At 38.3% G+C, this 22,963-nt stretch overlaps 1 protein-coding gene across 7 annotated transcripts in view; it reads right to left on the reverse strand.

Moving 5' to 3' along the window:
• CLEC16A (C-type lectin domain containing 16A) overlaps positions 1-22,963 on the reverse strand; it is a 197,384-nt gene that overhangs the window by 172,243 nt on the left and 2,178 nt on the right. For 6 of the 7 annotated variants that reach the window (XM_077828775.1, XM_077828774.1, XM_077828781.1 and 3 more), the window contains exons 2-7: positions 9,650-9,778; positions 8,465-8,598; positions 6,792-6,940; positions 4,574-4,679; positions 2,342-2,465; positions 1,217-1,391 (exon numbers count right to left, since the gene is read on the reverse strand). In XM_077828775.1, coding sequence (XP_077684901.1) covers positions 1,217-1,391; positions 2,342-2,465; positions 4,574-4,679; positions 6,792-6,940; positions 8,465-8,598; positions 9,650-9,778 — 817 coding nt within the window. The remainder of the gene's footprint in view (positions 1-1,216; positions 1,392-2,341; positions 2,466-4,573; positions 4,680-6,791; positions 6,941-8,464; positions 8,599-9,649; positions 9,779-22,963) is intronic. The other variant, XM_077828776.1, reaches the window with a different exon arrangement.

Here is a 22,963-nt window from a genome sequence, read left to right on the forward strand (position 1 = left end):
ATAAGTTTTACTAAAGTTATTGACATTCGTTGTTGGATTCAAGTAGGTCATTCTGGCTTCACGGGCATTTTCTCTCCATAATCAGAGCACAATAAATGCTTATAGAATGACAATACTTTAAAATCTCCATTAAAATTAGAATAATATGGTTTGTGAAAGAACCACTACCACCACAGAAAAGAGAACTATTTACAATATTTACCATCTTGTCTGAAACATATTTTAAGCCACTAGAGATATTTGCATATTTTTGCATTTGTAAAGACATGGAAGGAAACATGGCTGAAGCACAAGACTGGAAATCATAAAATCTGATCTATACCTACCTCTACCACTAATTCACTGTATAAAATGAAGATAATTACTTAACCCAGAAGGGGATATGACAGGTTAAATTAATTAACATATGAAAAACACTAAGATCTTTGATGGCAGGCTCCATACAAATGCAAAGTACAATAAATCTTCAGAACAACTGATGTCACACAATTATAACAAGGATAAAAAATACAAGAGGATCACAAGACACATGCAATTACCACAGAGATGGGCACTGTGTAAGAACCTGGACTAGATGAAATTTAAGCAAAATTTTCATCTGTTCCATACAGTAGATAGCAAGTCTGATTCTGCTCCTTTTATGGAGCCACAGATGATACTTAAATTAGTCACATGTTTAAAAAAAAGAACACTGAAATTAGAAAAAGCAGACTAGAGGCCAGATGCATGGGATTTGAGAATTTTATATTTAAGTAACAGAGATCCTGTTTTCAATCTTAAAGGTTGCTTTTTAAAAAAGTATCTTTTGGATACAGTTATACTGGCCTTTTAAAACATATTTCTGAGAAATTCAGGCCAAGACCTAAACTTACTGCTCCTGTCCCCTTCACTACTGCTAACATTAAATGCTACGCAATGGTTAACAACTACAATGGACTCTAAATGTTTAACTACATGGGCCAATGTACATGAGTCTTTAGCTGGGTTTATATATCACACACATACACCTAAAACAGCATCTCCCGGGCAGTCATCTTCTAATTTAAGAAAAACAAAGACCTGAATTTTTAAACTGTGTTTCTTGTAAAGTACTTAAATGTAGAGGATAATTCTACTTATGGGATACACTTATTGCACAAATTACTGTAAATACTGAGTGGAAATCATTAATTATTAAGACTTAACTAATCACCAAATCATGCAAGCTATTCCTTACCTTATCTTGATTTACTAATGAATACACATAGAGAGGCAGAAATAGCCTATTAAGTAGGTGGTCTGTGAGCACATCATTTAAGAATTCACAGTTAATGATAAGGATATCATTAAGATAATGCAAATGATCCAAATGTTCTGCTACCAAATCACTCAGTTTGCCTCTATTTCTGTGCCTGAAAGAGACAAAGATTTAGACATAGCTAAGGTAGAAAAAACATTCAGAACTCAGTGAGATAATGTATCTGCATCTTTTTTCTGTCTGATTCCATGCAGACAGAGTGACTAATGTAGACATCCAATTTACCTCCTGTAACCTTTGAGATTTTACAATCAAAATGAAGCAATTGAAGGAGAGTGTTGTCATATTAATTTCATAATGCAACAGCCCCAGTGATGAGTACAAGATTTTGGTTTTCTGGAGTAGCATAAAAATCTCAGCTACCACTTTGTATGTGCCTTTTCAGAAGCCAGTCATGAAAGGAAATATTACAATTGTGTTTTCTATTACAAAAGACTATTTAAACATTTTTATCTTAAAGCCAGTAAAATTACTTATATTTCTTTTGTACTGTTCTAACCCAAGAAACGCTTTAAAAAACTGCTCCATATATACTCAAAGAGAAAATCCAATGTGGTGATCATGAGCAACAGCAGGAATTTTGTAGTTGACAAAATAAGAGGTTCTATACAAGCTACCATCTGCCAGTTATATTGATGGCAATGGTGTTTAGTTAATTAACTTGGAAAGACTATTTTTCTAATCATACTTTTCAGAAAACTATCCTAATGTACAGCTTTCTGAATGTGTACAGATATCTAAAGATGCTTTTAGTCTTGTTATGCAAACACTATGTATCTTCTGCATAACAATTTAGTTCATTAATAAAGTCTACATACTTCAAACCAACTGGGATGAGGAGTAACGTGTCTCCAACAAATCATTTATTTACAGGAATGTTAAAATTGATAAATGACTTGAAAATATCCTCCTGCAATGATTTCTAACATGATCTTGTAAGAATTACAGACTTTAGGCTGCTTGTTGGTAGGATCATTTCTTGAGAAATGAACTTAAAAGGTTTTCAATGCATCTCGCAAAAAGAAATAGTTGTAAGAAGCTTACTCTTCATCAGTCTGCACACAGTTATCCAGTTCTATCACATGGCTCCCAATAAACCAAACAAGGTTGGAGAAGTAAGGGACAGCAGTTTTATCTCGAATATAGTGCAACATAGGCTGGTTGTCCACTGAAGAGAAATTAAATAAGAAAGTAAGTTTCCAAAAGATCAATGTAAAAAAAAAAAAAAAAAAAAAAGAAAGATACAATCAACTTACCATTCTGAATTTTGATTACAAGCTATTTTTTTTAAACTCACACACACACCTGTATGGGTTTTTCTTATCCATGAAACAGATGTCATATGAAACTTTAATAGACAACTCTTGAAAGGCTAAATGAGCCTCTTAAAATACTAAGGTTATTTTTACATTGGTCTCAGGATAGTAAATAAATCTACAGTCTAAAAAGACAAAGTAAGAATAAAGCAATAATATTGAAAGCCAAACTTGTTACTAGACTTACATGACACTGCATTAAGGAACACAGGAATCATCAGTGAAGGAAAGGCAAAAAAACAAACAAACAAAAAAAAAAAACAGACAACAGTTAACAGGATTAGGAACTGGGATAGTGAGACATCCTCCAAAAGGATTAAAGAGCTAACGCAGGAAGCATCTAAACTAAAAGATACAGGTTAGAACGTGTTAGATCAGAACATTTACAAATGGATAGGCAGAATGTTTGATAGTTGTGTTTTTCAAATTCAACTGCTGGAGCTCTCCAACATTCAACTTAAACTCTAGGCAAGAGCATCATAAAACTTTCCTTTTTATTTAGTAAATGTACACAGTATGAAGTGCATCATACTTTGCTGTTTCTGTAACAACAGTCTCACACTCAGAGGTTGGGTGTTAGAAGTAGAGAAAACCTGGCCTGGATCTTGCTTGCTAAACACCAGAAAGTGCCACATTTTGTACTCCTTGTCCAGATACCAACACAGCTGTAAAGCATCTAAAGCAAAAAAGCCTTCAAGGTTATCATATAAATGTTGACACTTAGCATCCACATTGCTTCACAGTTTTCTTATTCAATACAGATCAAACAAGCAGCTTTTAAAACATGGAGTAGAATTTTCTCCAGCTTTTATGTTTTGTAATCAATAATTACAGTTACTTTAATGTCACATTTGCCATTTTACTTCCTCCATTAGCTTGTCTACATCCAGTAACAAGCACATTCTAATGATCAATTAAACTCTATACCTTTCTTATATACTGGTGAGAGCTAAAACTAATCCAATCATTTTATTATTATAGCTATATACTTTACAGCTTAAACAGTAAGTTGTTCAAAGAGAAGTCTGTAAGAAAAAAGTGTCACTGAGTTAAAAAGCATTGTTGTGTTACTTTGTACATAAAAGTTCAAAAATTATTTTCTAGTGACTAGTCATTTTTCAGTCCATGCATCATTACAACATCCACTGATTTATAGCAAATTTTGTAAGGCAGTTTTATATTGGTCTTGACAGTCTATTTCCCAATTAATATTAAATTCCTCTTTTAAATTTGTAATGTAAAAAGCAGTGTAAATATTGAAATACATATTTAGTTAAAGGCAACTGCAGGCTAAAAACCGCTATATGAATGCACATCACCACGCAGAGCACTCCAGAGTCTAGGATTACATTCCTGCCTCCAGGCTATGCCAATGAATTTACACAGAACTACACAAAACAAATTGTTTCAATAAAGTGCAAGTTATATATACTTGCTTGCACAAAGAACAACTTATCAATAGCTTTTCTCCACTGATGAGTGGACTACCAAATTCCAGAATTGCAGTTATAACAAAAAAAATTAAGGAACTATATATGTTGATTTCTGCCACAAATTACTGTTTCTCTTATTATAAACATTCAATATGTGGAAACTGATATCCTTAACAAGAAACTAATATTTTAAATGGCCAGATTAGGACCTCTAGTGGCAGTTGAGGTGAACTTCCTTGTGTATTTTATATTGTGTTGGCACCCTTTTCTTTATCAAGGACAATACACGGATGTTTACAAACACACTTGGGCTTTAGAGTTGTCTTCTTTAAAGATTAAGAAAAAGTCTATATTTAACACATGTATGTTTGTTAACACATGCATGTTAAGTAACATGCTTACAATTAATTCAACCTTGCATAGATCAGAAGCTATGCCTGGTTAATATGGATTGTTTGTAATTCTTAACATTTTACTTTAGCTACACAAAGTATTAGGTGTACTAGTCTGATACACTAAAAACTTACCTTTGTAGACATTTAAAGTTATAGTCCTGACAGCAATTCTGACCATGCTCTCTGGGTGGTTAAAAAATTTAATAGCCTCCGTATACAAGGCAAAATCATTTGTGTGCTGAAATAAAAATACAGCAGGCATTATGTACTATCCTGTCAAACATTCAATACTTTGTTAGGATTTTGCATGGAAAAAGTTACCCGACAAAGGTAACAAGGCGGGGGGGAGGGAGAAATCTAACCTATTGCATAGTTCTATAAAGGCATGCAGATGTAGTCAATCTTAATCCTTTTTAAAACAAAATCTGAGAGTTTCAAACATCTATTAGGTTTGCAGGTACATGAGTTTATTACAGGAAGCATATATTAACAAAAGTTTCATATATTTCACACAACAACATCTCTGTACTTTTTAAAACAGCTTTGATGCCCTCTTCTGGCAATAACTATTATGTGGAGAGAGAGAGAAAAATAAGACTAAGGTTGCATAAAAAAACAAAAAAAAAAACAACCACCTCTTAGACCTGCAACTGAACCAAAATAGGTGGGTGTGTTTGCTCATGCTGATCCCCACTGACTTCATATGGGATGTGTCTGCGTGGATTCAAATGCTGAATTAGGGCTTTAAGATAACAGGTTTACAGTTGAATAAAATACTGTAGTAAATAGACAAAACTCTAGGTTCTGTGACAGGTTTCAGAGTAGCAGCCGTGTTAGTCTGTATCCGCAAAAAGAAAAGGAGGACTTGTGGCACCTTAGAGGCTAACAAATTTAGTTGAGCATAAGCTTTCGTGAGCTACAGCTCACTTCAACTTCATCGGATGCATCCAGTGAAGTGAGCTGTAGCTCACGAAAGCTTATGCTCAACTAAATTTGTTAGCCTCTAAGGTGCCACAAGTCCTCCTTTTCTTTTTAGGTTCTATGAGTAATCACTACATTTGAAACATCAGAATTCTGAACTAACTTAAGTTTGAAGTTATGTTGCACTTTATGTTGCAATCCCAAGTTCTGTGGGCATTTATAATTCAAATATAGCAGCTGACAGACCAAAACATCAATATTTACTAAGTTCCATGAAGTAGTTTGTTTTAATATACACATGCAAAATGCCAATGACAAATTTCTGTAAATTTGGATACTCTTTTGCACTTAGATTATATTAAATTCTTTTTAATGGAGATCTCGCTATGCAATATTTTAAAAGCTTTTTAATTTTTTAAAGCAGTGATTTACAAAGTTAACTATTTCAGTTTGATGTTATTACAACAAAAAGGCAGAACACTGACCGAATCAGTAAGAACATTAGCTTCTGCCATCCATGTTGCAGTGTATTTATACTTGGGCAATGTCTACACTAGGGGCACCACAGCGGCACAGCAACAGCTCCAAAGCGAATGCCGCTGTAGCGTAGACTCAGGCTACAGTGATGGGACTCCACCTTCCCAAGCGATGGCAGCTACGTTGACTGAAACATTGGGGTCAGTCAGTCTAATCGTGCCTACACCAAAGGTTAGGCTGGTAGAGCTACAGCATTCAGGGGTGTGGATTCCCCCCCGAGCACTGTACCTATGTTTAAAGTGTAGAGCAGACCTTCATTTCAGTGGTTGTAGTATTTAATCAAGAAAGCTGGTTGTGGGCTGGGATTAGATGAGGTTATCCTCTACCGTTAATCAGTTTTGGACTACCAAAGAAAATGCTTTGTGGACTTTGCTGAAAAACTACACATTAAATATTTAAAATCTCACCTTCACTATTTTTTTTTAAGTGATACACACTAATAGCGTGCCAAGATATTATATGCTAATGGAGTTAACAGTGGGAATTTAGACTTCTTATTACAGAAGACAGACATTGCACTCTAATTATTGCCTGTGCAAACAGTATAAAGCTTTTAACATGTTAATAATTTAATTAAGACCAGTATGAAGAGTGGGAAATACACAAGACAGACATTTCATAGCACAAAAAGATTTCCCCACACACTTGCTACAACACACAAAACCTGACTGAGATTTTTACTCGGGCACATTGCTACTACAATATAAGTAATGTTAAACTGCAAGACAATGGAGAAGGAGCAGTCCTCGAAAGAAGCTTGAGCTGAGATAGAGAAGTGCTAACGCTCAGGGGTGAGACAAGTCTTTCTGGGATGCACCAAAGTTTTGGCCTTAAACTCATTTCACACACTAGTTAGTAAGGCTTTTTACTGTAAATTTTTCCAGCCACTTACCTCATTGTAAAAAAAGTGTACAGTGTGATTGTTGAGTTTCAGGGAAAGTGTTTTCAGAAATGAGATATAATATGCCATGATCTCCTCATCAGAAAAGTCAAATTTGTGGACAATGATAGAATTTACATAGTTATTAGAGAGCAAATAATCTGAAATATAAAACCATATCACAAATCATCACAAAGGAAAAATTATGGAATAGGTTATATACAGGCTTCATAGAATTTAATATTTCTTTAAAATTTTAATGGATAACATCAAGGTTTATTTTTGAAAAACGTTTATCATTTTCAATTTTCATAGTTGTGAAAACAGGTTATGAAATTTTTTTTGTTTTCATCGATTTAAATTTTCACACTTGCAGGAAATTATGGAGGATGGGGTGGGGAGGAATCAGACAATTTAATGATAGTAGACAGCTTAAAAAGTTAAGGTTTCATAACCGCTAAAACACAAATTGTCAACATCATGTTTCAAAACACATGAAATAGATATCCTTAAATCAAACTAAGTTTTCAAGCAGCATTTTTCCTTATTTTGCCTCCATAAATTTTGATCACCATCAATGGAAATGGGTTTTGTTTTGGGGCTGTTGGGGGGGGCAGGGAGGAAGGGGCACGCAGGGGTGTACAGTAAAATCAAGGTTTACTGACACTTAGCAATACAAATTTAATCCATCGAAGCCTAATTTTATTTTTTCTTATATATAAAGTGCCTGACAATGAAAAGTGCTTTATAAGCACAACCTAGCAGTAATTAAGTCTCCATTTGACAACTAAATACCCCTATTTTTAGGTTGAACAATGCAAATGACTACTTCAATTAGCAGTAATATATAGAAGTAATGCTCATTAACTTCTTGCAAAAGGCTTGGCTCCCAAAGATAGGATTATAATGAGAACTGAATACACTTGTCTATATTATATTTCTTCTGTAAGCATGCTGTAGCTGGTGATCAAATCTTAGGCATTACAAATCAAGTATTCATTTTAAATAGCATTTTCCCCTCCATATTATTTACCCTCAAAAGCTTATGCATGGATGCTGTCCTGGCCAATTTTGTTTCTCTTATTTAGCAACAATTTATTTTTTCTCCCTTCATATGTTTCTAAAGGACCTTAAAATTAACATGGTGTTTTGTTTGGATGCCAACGCCTCTGATCACAGAACAGCTATAGCAAAAGGCTTTGCTAGCGGGTGCATGCTTCCACTGCTAGTTCTGCAACAGTTAAGTACATACATTTGAGACCCTAATTAACCAGTGATTTTCTATGGTTGTTGGTTTTTAAATTCCTCATTTGAGTAGAAGACTTATAATCTAGAACATACTCAATACAATGTTCACATTTTAAATAGCCCTTTAAAAAGACCACATATTAAATCTTTTCAAATTTTTTACTATTTGCTTTCAACAGTACAACCCAAAGGGTTTTTTACACTACTGGAAACTTATGAACAACCACTTTAGAGTGGAGTTGCATTGGAAATCCAATGCTGTTTAATTAAAAAAAATTAATGATCTCACAGAGGTAGTTAGATGACTTGAGTCCTAAAAACATTCTTGTACATTAGCTTTTAGAGTTAATAAAATGAAAAGAGCAATTATATTGTGTGCTGAAGCTTTGATTTGTTTAATAATGAGAACAAATGTTTAATAAGAAATGTATCCTTACAGAGTGATGTCTCGTGACTAATATTCTCAAAGAGGATGTTCAAGGTCTGCAGCAGCTGTACACATACATAACGACCAGATTTCTGACGCAGGATATTCAAGAAGAAAACAAACATGTTCTTCTCTAAGAAAAAGCTAGAAGATAATGTAAAAGCATTACTGATTCATTCATTATTTTTTTAAAAAGGATGAACTGTTGGTTTGACTTGGAGGCTTATTTTTTATAAGTTTGACAACTTTCATATTGTATAGCTTTGTAATATTGCATCCATTTACTGACAAGAAGTGCCTCTCTGTCAAAAAGTTAAACGAACCAGGATGTTTGAAGAGCATTCAAATTAATAAACAAAAGGGATAAAAATCTAAGGGCTAGTCAGACATGTAATGTCCAACTGAACAGAAAAGTAGGCTTCCTTACCCTATGAACTCATGAAAGCAGTTTTGTAGGAAAGGGTCTTTGAGTGGAAATATTTTACTGGAATTTCCTAGAGCTTAAAAAAAAAAAAAATCCACTACAAGTGTCAGCTTGTCTTCTACTGTATTTTGTCGTCGGGGGGGGAGGGGGGGAATCAGAAAGAAAGGTGTGTTATTACATTTAGAATGACCCTATAAACCTACTACTCTGTAGACGTTAAAAAAGTTACTACATCATATTTTCTTCCAAAGCTTACCATGGCATATGAACATCAAAATGGTACAATGAAGCAGCTCTGAATTGGTCAGAATTTTTTAAAATAAATGATTGTTTCCTCTAACATACCAATCCTCGGTAGGATGAGAGGTTATGTTACCTTTCTAGTAATACCAGTTATATGCACACACCCCTTTGTAAAGTTGTTTTAAGAGCATCTAAGTTGTCTAAGTGCCACCATCTCTGTATGCAATTCCTCTTCCCCCTCTGCATTGAAGTGTGTTAGGAACTCTATCAAAAATAGTTTGCTCAAGTTTCAATTAAGAAACTTCCTTAAAGTAGCTGATGACTTGCATTGTAGGAAAGCTAACCTCTATGGACAGCTGAATTATAGCTAGCACACATTTGGTGGGAACCATAGTGCAAGCTTCACCATTCATCTCAATCTACAAATGCCAACCCCGCCCATATCAGCTGATCAACAATTTTGATTTAATTGTTTAGGTTTTGTTGTTGTTGTTGTTTTTATAAACAGTGAAGCTGTAAAGCACTTACTCAAACACGGAGCTGTCATTCTGATCTCCCCATATAAGGATCTCAGTTATAGAACGAATAGTCTCCACTAACAGATTGCGGTTGTGATCTGTTACTGTGGTATTTTTGGTCAAAACATGATACATATACCTGAGAAGAGGAGAAAAGAGGAGAAAAATGTAATTGGTTACTATTGCTGTGTTTAACAACGTTGGGCTGTGATTTTCACAATCATTGTCAAATGTTCTCTACTAACCTATTCTTCCACAGTTATTACTATATCCCAGGAAAGAAACTTCATTTTTTTCCCCCTGATGTAATTGCTTCTGTTTACTTTAAAAATGACATTGGAGGTGGGGTAGAGCAATGAATACGTAACAGTAAGAGGCAAACTAACCTCCTAGAATGACAAGCACCATGTAAATAATAAAAAGGATTATTAAAACAATGTGATTATGTTGACTATTTACCCTCTATATTTGTTTTTGTAATTTGTTGAGTTTAAGTGAGTAGTTTACGGTTGGGTAAGAACAGCATGGGAAAAGGGAGAGAAGAGAAAGTGAAGTGGGTAAATACAGTTACAGGGTGTAAGGAGAGATTTAAATACCCCTGAGAGGTTAATTCTAGCAGGTTGCATGTAAAGTTAACTGAAATACATACTGCATCATTACAGCGATAGAATTGTTGCATGGAATGCATCTTTGTTTGAATTCTTAATTGTTGATGACAGTCAGGGATGCCTTGGCTCCACCTTGGGTGGAACTGAGTTATTCAGCCTTCGACCATCTGTATTTATACACTACTTCGAGAGGAGGTGGGTCCAAGGCTCAGTCTGAACCGAAGGGCTAAATTTTGGCTGAAAACTCCAAAATGTCTTAACCAGGACAGATAGGAAACAGCACGAGTGCCTGTACACAGCTGTAGTACTAATTTCATTTTACTTGGGTAAATACGTGGAAATAGAAGAAAAGCACAACATGTTATGTTAGGGAAATTATATTATATTTAATAAAAGTTAAGCCACATTTACTTACAAGTCTAACAAAAAAGTGTATGTATTTTCACACCCTTAAGCACCATAGTTCTGTTGACTGAACTTTTAAGTGTAGACCAGGCCCTAGCCCGGTCTCAAGGAGGACTAGAGCAAACTGCATTTATAAACTGTTAATGTATATCAGCAGGGTCCACACAGACAGTAAGCCCTTAGAACACTAGTGCAAAGTAGAATCATACCCCAAGCTTGCCATGAACTAAAATGTTCATTTAGACAAGGAGACCCACATGTAATACTCCATCTCCCAGATGATCCTATCCTGACCCATCTACTTCCAACTATCTTGCAGGAAAACAGCATGTTTTATGCTGAGTCACCCTCACACTGTGAGCTGTGTCTACATTAGGAAATTTAACTACTGCTGAAAATGGGTGTGAATTTTAAATGATGCAGAACATTGTCTAACTACTAGTTTAGACCAGAACAAACTGTTCAGCACTGAGTCCAAGAGTTTCAAAATATGCCCAGCTCCAAAAGCCCTGCCAAACTACAACTGTCAAGTCATGATAAGAAAAGGAAAGTTTGAAAGTAGTTAATACATTTTGCAGATAATTGCTCCCACTGTAATGTATCTTCAACCTCAGTTCTTTTGTATATCATTTAAAATCAATTACACTGTATGTTATTAAGACAGAGCTTTACACGACTCAGTCTGTCCTCCCAGGTAAGTATTTGCAGAGAATCCAAATGAGGAAAACTGAAATTTAGTATGATCCAATGTTAAAATGTACATACTTACTCAGTTAACCATGTTTATTACAGTATGCCTAAGGATCATCCAAGAATGGATCCCATTACGCTAGGCACAGTAATGCCCCTAAACAGTCCCTGCCCCTAAAAGCTTACAGTCTAAATAGACAAGGTCCAGGCAGAGTGGGAGAAGGGGTGTCACAAGCAGAGAGAACAGTGTGATGGTAGCAAATGTTAGCTCCCCTTGGGGGGTGGGGGGAGAGGGTTAGTTCAGAGGTAACTATCAACTGTGCAATATTTTGCATATATTCAGCCCGGTTTATCTGAATTAACTGTGAACCTGAACTATCACATGTATAGAGAAATGAATCCATGTAAGTGGCTGCATTTATTAGAAATGAACTAAATTACATTTCAGAAGACTGGAGAGGGTGGCGGGAGAGAGAATAAGTCCAATAATGCAATGCTGGTCAAAGTAAACAGTAGAAACAGTCGTAAGATATTACTCAACTTTGCCCCCAAGACACTGTACATTGCAAAGCATTTCTGAGCTGTTTCCCAAAGGGTTACCAAAAAGAAAGTTTAGTACACAATGCGACAAATTGCAAAAACTAAATTTGAACACATTTTAACATGATGCCTTTGTGAATAGGGCTTTATATTCCTGGAAACTGATTACAGGTTTATCAGTTTGGTGAATTTTACTGGAAAACTCATTGTTGCTTAATTTTATACTTGTTCTTTTGGTAACTTAAGTGATAAGGTGAGGGCTGGTCTACACTAGGAACCTACATTTGCATAGCTACTTCTTTAAGGGGTGTGAAAAATCCACACTCCTGAGAGACATAACTATGCTGATCTAACCTCTCTAACCTTTTGCTGACCTCGCTACCACCTCAGGGAAGTGAATTACCCACACCAACAGGAGAACCCCTCCTGCGCTGCTGTAGTGGTTCAAGTGTAGACATAACATAAGTCTGCATGCATTTACTTGGGTTTCAGTGTCGCTGCTGTTGTAATTAACTCTCCTGGTCTGTGAAGGGGCAGGTGACTTTGTGGAAAGAAAACTGTGTTTCTAGGTCTCAAGGCCAAAATTTACACTTATGATTAGATATGCACAAGAATAGGATCAAGCACTAATTAAATATTCCCTGACAAAACACTGTGCTTTAGCATAGCTTATGTTTCATTAACTTAAAGGTGAAAAACACTGCAGGGATGTTGTGCAGATTAATTTTATACCATATAATATTACATACAAGAAAGCTACTTTAAAAAGAACATTATGGTTGCAACGTCAACCACTGAAAAGTTAGGAAATGCTGAATTAAAGTTGCCCATACAGCCTCAATTCAGACACATTGTGTGTATGCATTATGATATGGTCTTTAATTACATGATCACATATTGTTTTTACCACAGGCAGGACCCCAACCTCATTCAGTGCATCGGAGGAGTCGTGCTCAGGTAATGAATTAGGTATGAAGGACAAAAAGCTGATTCATATTAGTTTATGAATACTATTTGTGACCAGGTCATGTGAAATGTTTATGTATGTCTATACATCAGAATAAAGAAAAGGAGTACTTGTGGCACCTTGGAGACTAACAAATTTGTTTGCGTACTGTATGTACGGGTGGTTTAGTTTACTAGCAGGGATGTTACGAAGCAAGCAGGAAGGTAATACAATGGGTCCAGATAAACCACCACCGAGCACAGAGTCAGGAAGTTAAGAAACAATACTAATTCCACATTCCAGCAAAAATTACACAACTGTTTTGCTAAGAAGGAGGCTAAGATAAAAGGACACTAAACAGTTAAAAGGTCTTGCAAGAGAGGGAACAGTTGTCAGTGAGCTGTCTGGAAAGAACAGGCTGAGGAAGGGAACCAGTGGAAAAATAGTCTGTGATTGTGTAATTAAAGCAGAGGTCCTCAAACTGTGGGATGTGCCCCCCAGGGGGTGTGGAGGAGCGTTTGGGGGGGTGCAGCTGGGACCCAGGCCAATCCCCATGGGAGTGCAGGGAGGGAGTGCCCCGCTGTGGCCCTGCCTGACAGCTCCCTTACCCTGTCCACATTGCCCCACCTGGCCAGCCCCTTTAGCCTATCTGCATTCCCCATGCCTGGAGCCACAACCCTCCTCCCCTGACTCTGGCTTGGAGGGAGAGGGGAGCTGACAGGGTGAAGGAGGGGGAGGCACGAGGTAAAAAGTTTGAGGACCACTGAATTAAAGACTATCATATTGCTGATAGACAAGAGGGGCAAATTAAGGCTCCATGGGCAACCAAGTCACCCAAGCATATTCCAAGTTTTAATAGATTAAAAGAATAAAATTAGTTCTCTTTCAGAAAGAAACAGTCTATTTTTATCGGGGAAGTTGGAGTATATTTTTTAACTATTAATTCTACGTACTTCATTCAAAGGAGCATGGGCTTGTTTTCAAAAACAAGTTTTGAAAAACAAGAAGTCAAGAAACCCAGAAGAAAATTAACTAGTCAGACTGATTTTCTTCTTTCTACACTCTGGAAGAAACCCAACAGCACTCCTCTTTTTCCTCATGCCTGTGAACAAGGTGATTCATCTTTCATGTCAGGACAGTACCCAGAAATTTGTTTTACAGATGGGTGCCTCTCTCTGTTGCTGGACACTGAGCTTGGAACTGAAATATACAATTCAGTAGCAAAAAATGAAGCAAAATCTGAAGCTCTGTCCCTTCACAATGTCATCGTTTTGGATTTCACAAGAAGATGGGAAAACTGAAAATAGTCAATCATTGGTAACACTTCTGTCTGTCTGCGCCACTCTAGAATCTCTTACCTCCTCCCACACCTAGGAGTGGCAAAGCAGCATGCTCTTATCTACTAGACTGTTGGCACCACCAGTAAACGTATGTCTGAAATTGATTAGAGTCACGGTGTCTTCATTAGCCTCACAGATCACAGTTTAGGCAGTTACTACTCTCAAGGCCTCTCCCTTTCTCAGGGACTGTTTGTAACACCATTACGCTCCCAGTTACTCAGGCCTAGATGTCATCTCCAACTAGGACCTCTCTAGACCCATTCCCAAATCTTGCCACTTCTTCCTCCATAACATTGCAAAGATCCAGCCTTTTCTGTCTGCATCACTAAAACTTTTCCCAACTCTTAATTCTTGTCTTGACTTCTTGTCTGTGGCCTGCCTGTCATCTTTAGTCTATTCATAATGTTCCTATTAACATACTGTTCCTGACCTGTTCTGATCAGGTCATCCCCACCTTCTAGCACTGCTTCAGTTTCAGGCCTCTTGTCCAAATTTCTTGGTCCCTACATAAACTACTATTCTTGTATCTTACCATGTCACCCTCAAATCTATCCCACCTCCCCCAAAAACAGAAATATTTATTGAACACTTCTGCCTTTTCTGCATTATGGATAATTCTACCATTTCCATCCGGTAGTAGGCCAATACCATTGTCAGGATTCTTTTTGTTCCTAACCTATTTTAAAAACTCTTTGTCGTTGTCCTTAACTTTACTGAACACAAATTTATCTTTGCTCCCCTTATCAATTTTCTACAATTCCCAGTTTCTGATTTATATTAATTTTTATTTTAATTTTTTAGCTGCCTTCACTTCCCTCTAAACCGGGGCAGGTTTTTTTAAACCAATATGGCATTCTTTCTTGATTGCTGGACTGTGGCTTTTTGATCATCTAGTAAAGTGTTCTTAAACAATTCTCAGTCATTCTGATTCAATTCTTCCTCCCAGCTGATTTGGCTCAATTCTTTTCAGATTTGTGAAATTGGCCATTTTAAAGCATCAAGTATATATATATATATATATATATAAAAGGATATATATCACTGTTCTAGTCTTTATTCTGTTTGCACATTATAAATGTGATTAAGTCTCTGCATAGACAATCCCTGCATAGACAATCCAGGAAGTTTTTGGAAAGCGTAGGGGACAATTTCCTGGTGCAAGTGCTAGAGGAGCCAACTGGGGGGGGGAGCTTTTCTTGACCTGCTGCTCACAAACCAGGAAGAATTAGTGGGGGAAGCAAAAGTGGATGGGAATCTGGGAGGCAGTGACCATGAGTTGGTTGAGTTCAGGATCCTGACACAGGGAAGAAAGGTAAGCAGCAGGATACGGACCCTGGACTTCAGGAAAGCAGACTTCGACTCCCTCAGGGAACAGATGGGTAGGATCCCCTGGGGGACTAACATGAAGGGGAAAGGAGTCCAGGAGAGCTGGCTGTATTTCAAGGAATCCCTGTTGAGGTTACAGGGACAAACCATCCCGATGTGTCGAAAGAATAGTAAATATGGCAGGCGAACAGCTTGGCTTAACGGTGAAATCCTAGCGGATCTTAAGCATAAAAAAGAAGCTTACAAGAAGTGGAAGGTTGGACATATGACCAGGGAAGAGTATAAAAATATTGTTCGGGCATGTAGGAATGAAATCAGGAGGGCCAAATCGCACCTGGAACTGCAGCTAGCGAGAGATGTCAAGAGTAACAAGAAGGGTTTCTTCAAGTATGTTGGCAACAAGAAGAAAGCCAAGGAAAGTGTGGGCCCCTTAATGAATGAGGGAGGCAACCTAGTGACAGAGGATGTGGAAAAAGCTAATGTACTCAATGCTTTTTTTGCCTCTGTCTTTACGAACAAGGTCAGCTCCCAGACTGCTGCGCTGGGCATCACAACATGGTGAATAGATGGCCAGCCCTCTGTGGTTAGGGACTATTTAGAAAAGCTGGACGTGCACAAGTCCATGGGGCCGGACGAGTTGCATCCGAGAGTGCTAAAGGAACTGGCGGCTGTGATTGCAGAGCCATTGGCCATTATCTTTGAAAACTTGTGGCGAACGGGGGAACTCCCGGATGACTGGAAAAAGGCTAATGTAGTGCCAATCTTTAAAAGAGGGAAGAAGGAGGATCCTGAGAACTACAGGCCAGTCAGCCTCACCTCAGTCCCTGGAAAAATCATGGAGCAGGTCCTCAAAGAATCAATCCTGAAGCACTTACATGAGAGGAAAGTGATCAGGAACAGTCAGCATGGATTCACCAAGGGAAGGTCATGCCTGACTAATCTAATCACCTTCTATAATGAGATTACTGGTTCTGTGGATGAAGGGAAAGCAGTGGATGTATTGTTTCTTGACTTTAGCAAAGCTTTTGACACGGTCTCCCACAGTATTCTTGTCAGCAAGTTAAGGAAGTATGGGCTGGATGAATGCACTATAAGGTGGGTAGAAAGTTGGCTAGATTGTCGGGCTCAACGGGTAGTGATCAATGGCTCCATGTCTAGTTGGCAGCCGGCGTCAAGTGGAGTGCCCCAGGAGTCGGTCCTGGGGCCGGTTTTGTTCAATATCTTCATAAATGATCTGGAGGATGGTGTGGATTGCACTCTCAGCAAATTTGCGGATGATACTAAACTGGGAGGAGTGGTAGATATGCTGGAGGGCAGGGATAGGATACACAGGGACCTAGACAAATTGGAGGATTGGGCCAAAAGAAATCTGATGAGGTTCAATAAGGATAAGTGCAGGGTCCTGCACTTAGGACGGAAGAACCCAATGCACAGCTACAGACTAGGGACCGAATGGCTAGGCAGCAGTTCTGCGGAAAAGGACCTAGGGGTGACAGTGGACGAGAAGCTAGATATGAGTCAGCAGTGTGCCCTTGTTGCCAAGAAGGCCAATGGCATTTTGGGATGTATAAGTAGAGGCATAGCGAGCAGATTGAGGGACGTGATCGTCCCCCTCTATTCAACATTGGTGAGGCCTCATCTGGAGTACTGTGTCCAGTTTTGGGCCCCACACTACAAGAAGGATGTGGATAAATTGGAGAGTCCAGCAAAGGGCAAAAAAAATGATTAGGGGTCTGGAACACATGACTTATGAGGATAGGCTGAGGGAACTGGGATTGTTTAGTCTGCAGAAGAGAAGAATGAGGGGGGATTTGATAGCTGCTTTCAACTACCTGAGAGGTGGTTCCAGAGAGGATGGTTCTAGACTATTCTCAGTGGTAGAAGAGGACAGGACAAGGAGTAATGGTCTCAAGTTGCAGTGGGGGAGGTTTAGGTTGGATATTAGGAAAAATTTTCTCACTAGGAGGGTGGTGAAACACTGGAATGTGTTACCTAAGGAGGTGGTAGAATCTCCTTCCTTAGAAGTTTTTAAGGTCAGGCTTGACAAAGCCCTGGCTGGGATGATTTAATTGGGGATTGGTCCTGCTTTGAGCAGGGGGTTGGACTAGATGACCTCCTGAGGTCCATGCCAACCCTGATATTCTATGATTCTAAGTCAGTCATGATCACCTACACCTAAGTTACCATTAATTTTTAGTTCTGTGATCAGGTCATCTTTATCTGTCAAGACGAAGTTTAATATAGAATTCCCCCATGCTGGATGCAACACTTTAAGGTAGGAAATTGTCATCTATAATATTTAGAAATTCCAAGAATGTTTTAGTACTGGCAGCATGAGATCTCCAGCATATATCACTCAAATTGAAGTATCCCATGATCACACAGCTTTTTTCCTATACATTATATAGGTGCACAACACAGTCATCCTCTTCCCTAGTGTGGTCTGTAGCAGACAACACGTAATACCCCATCATATGCCTTATCTGTTAGGCTACTGATCTATAAGCATTCAAAATCATTTTCTCCAAGTTGTTGGTGACTCAGAAACAGATAATGCCATTTTCAACACAACCACTCTCCCTCCTTCCTAAATAGGTTACAACCATTGATTTTATCATTCCAGTCATGGGAATCATCCCACCAAGTTTCAGTAATACCACATGGAATGCTTTCCCTTAATTAGTCCAAAAAGCAACTATTCACGCCTGCTTCAAATCCTTCAAGACCCAACTTCTACCTTGTCTAAGTTAACTAATAATAATAATGAAGCAAGAGGCCAGTGGGGGTTAGTTTTTCTTTAATATTTTAAAACTAAAAATAACTGAAGCCATTTAGCTGTGCACATGACGAATTTATTAAACCTGGTGTTGGCCTCACCATAGCCCTCATTCTCCTTCCTCCAGTCCCTCTATTTGTATATCATATCTATTTATATCTGGTCTTAAACTAGACTCATGCTCTTCAGGGCAGGGACTGTCTTACTATGTGTTTACAAAGCGCTCAGTATAATGGGTTCTTGACCTTGACTGGAGTTTCCAGGCACGACCATTAAAAAAGCCTCCAAAGCAGTCCACAATACAAAACAAAAGCTAGCATAGTACAGACCTCACATTCCTCAAGTCTCAGCAAAGTAGCCAAGAAAAGACTGGGCCACCAAATTAGCCCTTTGACTCCTAGAAGTGGCATTTCCAGATCAAAGAGGAGTCACAGACCTGTCTGAGAAAGAGTACATTATTGCTGTCTACACCATACTTGTTGTCTGGAAAATACTTCATATCTGCCACTCTAGCGCCTTTATGGGCCCTAAACATCTTTTTTTTTTTTTTTTTAAATTAAGAAAAGACTCAAGCTCTCAGTTACAGGTCTAATCCACTTATCCACAGAAGTCATGGGAGCAGAATCAGGTCATATGTTGGTAAGTATGCATAAAAATAAGCTGTTTCACTACATGCTGTTCAGGGTAAGAAATGGGGTTTACTTTACTATTGTACAGTGCCTAACACGCTGTGGCACCACCAGAAATAAATAATAAATGCACATTCTTGATTATATGAAGTATAACTCATTGGAAAGGTTCTCTAGAAAAAAAACTAGAGGATATAGGTTTTCTTTTGACAGAATTTATCATTTTAGGAAAAGAAATGGGAAAGCACTGTACACCGGTGAAAACAAACATGGAAAGGTAAGGTGGCAGGGATGTTCCACAGCCATATGCTGTGCTGCCTTATTGGAGACTCATTTTCAGAAAAGGATTTAAGGGAAGACAGTAGGCTTTACTCTGAAGGACACTCTACACAACAGCAGTTCTCAACCTTTTGGGGCTCAAGACCCATTTGTAAATGTGTATGGCCTGTCGCAACCCAGTAAATAGTCTGGGGGTGGAGGCCCTGGGTGTTTTTTAAATCGGATCCTGCCCACCACTTAGCCCAAATCGGTGGCTCCTGCACTATAGGGCTGGCTAGGCTTGGCTCTCTGATCTGGGCACTGGTACCTCCAGGGTGGCAGCACCACTCAAGTTTGGCTCTGCCCCCCTAACTGGACCAAATTTGAGAGAGTGGAGTTGTGACTTGGCTCATGGGGTGCAGTGACACTAACTCAAATTTGGCTTACCCAGATTCCTGTCATCATGATGGCTGGGCCAAACCTGAGTGGCACTGGGACCCCAAAGTTGCAGTGTCGGGAGCAGGGAGTCAAGCCCAGTCAGCACTTTGGGACAGGAGCCACAGGAACTGCCACATGACCCTTTGAAACATTCTGGCGACCCAATTTTGGGTCCCAAGCCACAGGTTGAGAAACCCTGCCCTACAACACGATACAGGAAACAGAACTGCTATAAACGCAACAGAAAATAGAAAGTTAGATCAAATCTTAGATGATCATAGATCAGTACATGGGACCAATGTGCATAAATGACTGAACAAAAACATGCTAGCATTATAACATATTCACATGTTCACAATCAACCTGTAAATTAAACAAAACCCAATAGCCCATCCTACCCTTTCCCCAAGGGGGGAAAAAGTTTATTTTCAAAGTTCTAGATTTCACTGCCAGATGTTGCTTTCGAGTTTAAGTTACAACCTAATCCAAACATGAAGCTTACTACAGAATGACTTAGCATAACTATGAACAGACTGTTAATCATGTCTGCGTTCTCCTCCAACTCAAATGGGACAAGCAAAATAATCTACATTTAGAGACACCTTTCATTACATGATCTCAAAGCAATTTACAATAATTAAGCTTCAGAACATTGCTGTTGATCAGGGAACCTATTTTACAGCGTAGTAAACTGACACACAGATGAGTCACCTACCTCTCAATCAGTTGCACAGCCTGCAAGTCCCAGCTCCCGCTCCCACTCCCCTGCTTTAGGCCACACAAGAACTGCAGTCAGTAAGTAACTTTTTAAAAAGATTTCTTTTACGTTCTAAAATGTAGTGGTCACAAATAGTTATGTACAATTGTTTGCATATGATGCATCTCCCAATATATCAACATGAAAAAGGTGAAATAAAGCCTGTTTGTGGCTTTGAACCTACCAAGGTTGCAAACCACCTTGGCAGTCAAGAAATTAGGGACTTTTTAAAACTATGCATGAGTCATGCTCATGAAAATACAGTACAACCTTATGAGTACTGCCCAGAGCCAAGTATACTACAGCACAACGAGATGTAAGGTAACATTTTGCCACACAACTCTACCAATGTTGGATCATATTAAAGAAGTTCTGTATAAAAATCACAAATGAGTTTGATTCCCCATAGTTTAAATTCCAGGGTATTACTAATTAAGAGGTCTCTTGGTTTTTGGTACTGTTTCTCTCCCTCTATGTGTGAAACTTGCAAGCTGCTAATTGCGTTAGTACATTCTAAGACAGAGTCTGTTCTCAAAGCAATTCACACAGAGAGAGACTCAAAGCAATACTCTGTAACAGAAACAGCACCCAGAGACTCCCCACCCTTTTGTTGTATTAACAATTGTGATTAAAATAGAGATAGAGGATGTATGTGGATGGACGCTTGGTGTGGCTAATAACTGAATGATCAGGGAGGTGCCAGCTTAAGAATCCAGTGTCTATCGGCTGAAGAAGGCGTCAAGTGGAAATAACCAGAGGACCCCCGGAGGACAGACTGGAATCCACCCAACAGCCTCAAGAATGGGAGAAACAAAGAACAAGATAACATCTGGCAGCACAGAGCCGTCAGGAATGTGCCATCTGCTGACTGATTCAGCAACAGCATGATGAAGCAATTCCCATAGATGGCATAGGAAGAAATTCCTATAAAAATGGACTCTAGAAAGTGAGAACTTTGGGGTCTGATTCTGCAAACCAACTTCCAGGAGCATCAGATGAGCATCTGATAAGGCCCTGCTCCCTCCTCATGTCCAGGCCACCTGGCCAGTGGCTTGGCATGAGCAACTCTAAGGCTGGTAACTATGATAACAACCTTGCAGAACCTGTGTGTGTATGTATGAATGAATGTGTGAATAAATAGGAGATTGAATGGAATGTTATAGCTATAATTAACTGCTTACTACGATTCTTTCTGTATTCACAATAAATGTGGCATTTTGCCTTTTCCCCTTTAATAAGATCCTGCTGGTTTTTATTTTATTGGTATAACACCAGTGCTCTTCAGTCCTGACCTGCAACATCCGTTTCATGCCTACAGAGAGGCTGATCTCAAACTGTGCTATGGATTAGTGGTGTTGATAACATACATGCACCAATTACTTACTTAGTGCCTGTTTATTCCAGTTTAAAAATAGGAAGATGCACAGAATATATACCACCACCAATGACACTAACTATGATTACCAATTAAGGATTTGCAAATCTTTATTCATAAGAGAAATCCCTTTGACTTCAATGAGACTTACTATGGGGCAAAGACTATTCACATGAGTAAAGATTATCAGGATCAGGCTCTAATACAGTACACCAAGAACTGAGTCCTTGTTCTCAGTGTATGGTATGATTGCCAAAAACAGTAAATGTGATCAGTTTGTCAAATACCACTAGCTCAAGATGTTGTGGTTAACTAGCAGCTCATCAATTGTAATTTAGGACATTTTACAAGAATGAATGGATAGTTCATATATGACACTCACTTTTTGTTCCTGATATGACCGATCAAATTATAATTTCCTGAAGTATTTCAGGAGTCTTCTATTCAGATAAATTGAAATGTATGTTTTAGATGAACTATCATGGTACTGTACTGTTTAATACAACCATCATTGTGGTATCCGAGTATAATCAAAATCACAAAGCAAACATTCTGTCACAAAGATGATGGCCTCCCTATTTGTCTTGTAAACGGGTGGGAGTGTGTCATAAGTATACTTTCATCATCTTCAGAGATGTTATTGGGGGAAGCTAATGTAAAAAGATACCATAGTACTTTCAGAACAACAGGTAATTCCAGTATCCAGTGCATGGTCATTTCAATGCCATGGATGAGCTGCTGGAAACCTTAATTTCTGATCCCTGCAAGGTTTATCCATCTAAAATATCATGTATAAAGAGAGGAAGGCATCAGAATAATGAAGTAACAACTTTAATTTTCATGATAATGCTTGCTAAAATGATACCTACACTCAGAGAAAATACTGAGATGGAAAGTGGTAGGCCAGGGGAATTTGTCATTTTTCTTATTAGAATATGTAATGAATAGGTGAATGGATTTTTTCAAGACTAAGTAATATTCATCACTGACACGTAGAAAGCTTCTCCTGGCAAATAAGGAGATAAAAGCCATCAATTACAGCAACAAGGTAGGTAAGGTTTATGGATAAACTTCTGTTGGTAAAAGAGACAAGCTTTCGAGCTTACACGGAGCTCTTCCTCAGGTCTGGGAAAGGTACTCAGAGCACCACATCTAAAATACAAGGTGGAACAGATTGTTCAGCATAAGTAAACATATTCTAAGGCCTGGTCAACGCTAGAAAATGAGGTTGGTTTA

This window comes from Eretmochelys imbricata, chromosome 10, assembly GCF_965152235.1.
Source record: "Eretmochelys imbricata isolate rEreImb1 chromosome 10, rEreImb1.hap1, whole genome shotgun sequence".
In the NCBI taxonomy this organism is placed as follows: Eukaryota; Metazoa; Chordata; order Testudines; family Cheloniidae; genus Eretmochelys; species Eretmochelys imbricata.